The 5230-nt window shown below is 51.6% G+C and overlaps 1 protein-coding gene across 1 annotated transcript; it reads right to left on the reverse strand.

The window, feature by feature from the left end:
- Positions 1–1757: 1757 nt before the first annotated feature.
- On the reverse strand, positions 1758–4941 carry LOC137482761 (nuclear cap-binding protein subunit 2). Its single transcript, XM_068205342.1, has 4 exons — positions 4789–4941; positions 4435–4616; positions 3524–3662; positions 1758–2863 (listed from the first exon to the last, which is right to left on the reverse strand). The coding sequence occupies exons 1-4, from the start codon at positions 4873–4875 to the stop codon at positions 2765–2767; spliced, it is 507 nt and encodes a 168-aa protein (XP_068061443.1). The 5' UTR covers positions 4876–4941; the 3' UTR covers positions 1758–2764.
- Between the last annotated feature and the right edge of the window lie 289 nt (positions 4942–5230).

Consider the following 5230-nt stretch of genomic DNA (forward strand, 5'->3'; position numbering starts at 1 on the left):
GAGTGGTCTGATTCAGAGCATAAGCAACTTGTTTTTGCCACCAGCCATGAGTTATTGCACAGCAGGAGAGGAAAAGCCAGCAAGACAGAAGTGCAGAGAACCATGGTGAGACTCGTGCACCCTCCTAGTGTCCATCTCCATGTTTACAAGTGACAGCAGCTTTAAGACACCAACAGATGTGTCCCCCTGCCTCCCCACTTTGTGTCATAGAGAAAATGGTTCTGACACACAAACTCCAACTGCTGTGGGACTCGCTGTTGGAGCGGGTTAACCATGGCTGGATACCAGGAGCCCACCAAGCCACTTGTGTCACCTGCCTCCTCAGGGGTGTCCCTACCCATGGCAAGGTGCTTGGAACTAGCTGGTCTTTAAGGTCCCTTCCAACCCAACCCACTCTGTGATTCGTCTGGGTTACTCCATGGAGAGGGTTCACAAGCTAACATTAACCTGGATCATGCACTTTCCCCAAAGCCTAGGAAAGCTAGGGTCTCCTTGTTAGCTGGTGGAGACATAGTTGGTATCTTGATTACATCCATAGGCCCATGGTGACATCCCTTATTTTGTTCCTAAGAGCTGAATTGCTGTTGGGCTTCCCTTTCTTCCAGCTGACTTTAGGCCCTGTTATGCCAGCATCACAGCAGCCAGTAAGGATTCCACATACCTGGTGGCTGTAATCTTTGCACGTCTCAAAAGTTCTGGTGAGGTTAGACTGGGTGGTTTCTGCTTCTTGTCTGAATTCCCTCACTCCTTCCTGCATTTTCTTTTCTTGAGGACCAGCTTCTTGATGGAACCCTTCTCCCTCCTCCCCTAATAAGTGGTGATACAGAACCATTGTCCACTGGGTTTTTTCCACAACTGGGGCAAACTGTAGTTGTTCTTGTTTGTGCCCCTATCTCTACTATCACCTCAGATGGAGTTAGTCCCCAGTCTCAATCAAGTTACTCTCAGAGGTGGCTGGGGCCCCTGAGTTAAACACAGGCCTCTGACAGCCCTGAACTGTGGCTTTGCAGGCACATGCCAAGCCCCAGTACAGTGCCAGAAGCTGCTAGATTTCACTGGGGTAAGCACCTTCTGTCAGCTGGCATGTCAGTTTGCCAGGGTTACTTGCCTGTTCAGGTGTAGTCCCAGGCTATGGGAGGTGATAACTAGCCCAGGTACTTGCCCGAATTCTGCCACCCACGGACCAGCTGCCTCAGGGCACATTTCAGTATTGACTCACCCAAAAAATTGTTTTCTCTTACATTAGGATGACATCAGATTATGCAGACCCCATGATATGTCAACCGTGCTAATCAGTAGTATTAAACATCTCACGGAAGGCTAAGCAGGAACAATAAAGCCACCCACACCAGGTGGGAGTGGGAAATGGGATCTTCTCCACAAGGCAGCTCCCCCAGCAGAGCGAAGCCATCAGTGCCAGGACAAAACACAGAGACGTGGTTTGTACTAACACGTTCCCAAAGCCCAGCAAAGTAAAGAGATAAGAAATGCAGCCAAAAACACCGTGACCCAACAGGAGCTGCCTACTTAGTAACTACTATGGCTAAAGAACACTTAGCACAGAACAGCCATTGCCTCAGGCCCCACCAACCTGGGCACCAAACTGTGGTGGGCTGACCCTGCCTGGACACCAGGTACCCACCAAGCTGCTCTCTCACTCCCCTCCTCAGTGGGAGGAGGGCAGGGAGAAAGGAAGATGGGAATGGAATTTGTGGGCCAAGATAAAGCCAGTTGAATAAAGTAAAAGCAAGGCTGTGTGTGGGAGCAAAGAAAAACTAAATATTTATTCTGTACTTTCAACCAGCAGGAGATGTCCGGTCACTTCCCGGGAAGCACAGCTTCAGTACACAGAGCAGCTGCTCCAGAAGACAGATGTTTTAATAAGGAATGCCCCCCATCTCCCTTCTCTTAGCTATTACCGCTGAGCGGATGCCATATGGTCTGGAATATCCCAAGATCTTGCCCCCACCCCAGCCCGCTGGTGAGGTGGGAATGTTAGAGACAGCCTTGACGCTGTGGGAACATTGTTCAACAACAGCCAAAACACTGGTGTTTTATCAACACCCTCCTAGCTACCAATACAAAACACAGCTCTACGAGGGCTGCTAGGGGTAAAATTACCTTAATCTCAGTCAGACCCAATACAACTGTTTATTTTAAAAAATTAACAGAAACTTAAAAAAAAAATCACACCGAACAGTGAGGATCTGAAAAGCCAGGCAGCACTGGGGGCATCACAAAGAGAAATGCTCTGCAGGCCCTGACCAACCCAAGGGCTAGGTGTGCAGACAAGCACCTCCAAGTGGATAGGACCTTGTCCACTTCTGTCTCATTCAAACAGTGATACTGTTTATTAAGCAGGTGAGGTTGTAAATTAGAAACCTGAATCTCTTGTGCATCCTCACTAGGTGCTTTTATAAAAAGTTCCATTTGAAAGCAACCACAGCTGCAGCTTGGAGGAAGCCACCTGCTTAAGTGCAATATGAAGAGTATGTCATAGCATAAGGTATGTGTGACATGCTGCATTTCTTCTTGCCCAAAATCCTACAGAGCTGTCCATTTTTTTCCCTTGCTGCCCTGTATCAGCACAGAACATCCTCTCTAGCTCAGAAAGAGGGGAGAATGAACACATGTATATCCACAGTCTAAGGAGAGTCACCTTTTGCTGGAACTTGGATCTCACTCCATACCCTGATCCCAAATGTGAGAACAGGGCTTGCTCTGGAAGGACAGAGCCCTCTACGAGCTAGGAACCACGAGGCAATTAATAGATTGCAGGCTGGTGATTTGCCTTCTGCATCTGAATGATCTTGCCAAAGCCACCTCTTCCCACATCGTAGTCTGTCCGGTATTCATCTCGCACCTGGGGCACAGCAACAACACATGTATTAACAGCCAGCACTGCCTGTCCCCTACTAGACTTCAGAATCATCATCCCCTCCTTGTTCAGTTGGTGAGGAACTGAAGTTCAGATCAGAAGCACTTCAACTTGTCTGAGATCTCTTCAACCAATCCACCAGAAATGTGGTACTGGTGGTGAAAATGACCAAAAGGGATATATCTGATTGTTGAGATTTTTTCAGGTAAGAAGCAAAGAAGACCCCAAAATATTTTTGTTCAGCTTTTCAGTACACCCTTTGAACTGCCAGGCTTTGCCTTCAGAACACTTTATCTCATCTAAACCTCATCTTTGCCCTTGGGGAAACTGCTGTGTTATGAGATTGGCCTGGCAGCCACACTGCTTTCCTCTACTCAAATTCTGGATCACTTCAAGGGTACTAGCTTGGATTAGGGAACATTCTGCTTGCATTGCAGGAAGTTTGGAGTCCTAGACAGAAGTGGCCTTAAGTTCTATTTCCAGCCTTTAACACCAGCTGTCAATTACCAAAACAACCTGGGAGTGAGTAAACTTCATTATCAGGTCTTTACAGTCTGCACATTGTTCTCCCTGAGACAAAACCAGCAAGTAAGTACACAGAGTCTTAGAGGATCAAATTCGGGGATGAACTGGCATTGTCTTTACCTGTCCTCCAGTCTTTCCTCTCCCATACTGTCGCCCCTCCTTAAACCCTGCATCCCAGTCCGTGCGGATGATGCGGTCATCCAGCCGTGTGCCGTTGATAAACCTCATGGCGTGCTCAGCATCTGCTCTCGTGTAGTACCTGAGGCACTCTGTAAGGACAAGTGTGCTTTTTGTTGGGTACAGAGAAAAAAAAAAAACAGGGAAGTACTGTATTTGAGAAGCAGAACTCCCTCCCACTGCCTTCCAGCCTTTTCTACTCTTCCCGCTCTTCTCTATGGGATCAAAAACGGCACTCATGTAAATCCAAGCTAAAACCAGCTAAGGCTCAGAAAGCATTCTGTACTTTAATGTTAGTACCTGCACAGACAAGACAATGGAACAAGACATTAAAGCTTGCTAAGGGCAAGAAATCAGTAATATGCCTTTTTGTACTATGTAAAACTTGACTGAAATAGAACAAAAGGAGCAAGCTTCACAGGAGAGCTCTGCTCAGACAGCTCCTGGCACAACCTGTGTAAGCATGTACCCTCTGCTTGAAAACGCCCCCATGCCTTATCCAGCTAGTTCCTTCAGGTGTGCAGTTGAGATGAGAAAGTAAACATGTGCTCTGGACATGGAAGATGTCAGACTGATGACTGTAACAGCGCACATTGTGGCCCTAAAACCATTAAGGAAATTAATGAATTAAAGGGGCTCTCTGCCACCTCCAGAAACTACAGCTCTGGTGGCACTTGTCACCACTATACAATCAGTGTCAGGGTGCAGTGAGGAAGGTGCAAGGATGGACGGGATGTGCCTGGTAGGAAGCACTTGGCTATCGCCTTTCCAGCAGCAGTAGATACACTTGCAGTGCAGAGGAACTACAGGTGCCAACCACATCCGTACTGACCAAAGGGAACCAGAAAGGATACTCTACAAAGCAGAAGCCACAGGGGGTTTTCTTGATCTTGTCCAGACCCATAACAATCCTCTTGACATCTCCGCACTTGGAGAAGAGCTCCTGGATCTGCTCCTCGGTGGTGTAGAAGGACAGATTGCCGACATACAGCGTGGAGGAAATCTTCAGCGATTTCTCCTGCAGCTGTCTGCTACCCTGCGGGCACAGAGGCGCATGCCGCGGGCTCAGCGCGCTCGCCGTCCCGCTCCTACCGCCCCGTGCCCTCCCGCTGCCCGGTTTCTCGCACGGCCTTGCCCCGGCCTCAGCCCGCCCCGCCCCGGCCGGGCCGGGCCGGGCCGGGCCCCGCCACCCGCCGCGCCGGGCGCACCCGGAAGTGCTGGTCCCGGTACTGGCTGATCTCGCAGTACGAGTCGCTGTTGAGCCCGCTGAGCGTGGTGTGCAGCAGCCCCGACATCGCGCCCGCCCGGGCCGCGCCGCCGGGATCCTTCCAGAACGGCCGCGCACCGGACACAGCGAGCGCCGCGCGATTGGCCGCGCCGCGCGATTGGCCGCGCCGCGCGATTGGCCGCGCCGCGCGATTGGCCGCGCCGCGCGATTGGCCGCGCCGCGCGATTGGCCGCGCCGCGCGATTGGCCGCGCCGCGCGATTGGCCGCGCCGCGCGATTGGCCGCGCCGCGCGATTGGCCGCGCCGCGCGATTGGCCGCGCCGCGCGATTGGCCGCGCCGCGCGATTGGCCGCGCCGCGCGATTGGCCGCGCCGGCTGTCGCTCGGGCGGGGGCGGAGCGAAGCCGCCGGCAGCGCCGGGCTA

The sequence above is a fragment of the Anomalospiza imberbis genome, chromosome 14, assembly GCF_031753505.1.
Source record: "Anomalospiza imberbis isolate Cuckoo-Finch-1a 21T00152 chromosome 14, ASM3175350v1, whole genome shotgun sequence".
Taxonomy (NCBI): domain Eukaryota; kingdom Metazoa; phylum Chordata; class Aves; order Passeriformes; family Viduidae; genus Anomalospiza; species Anomalospiza imberbis.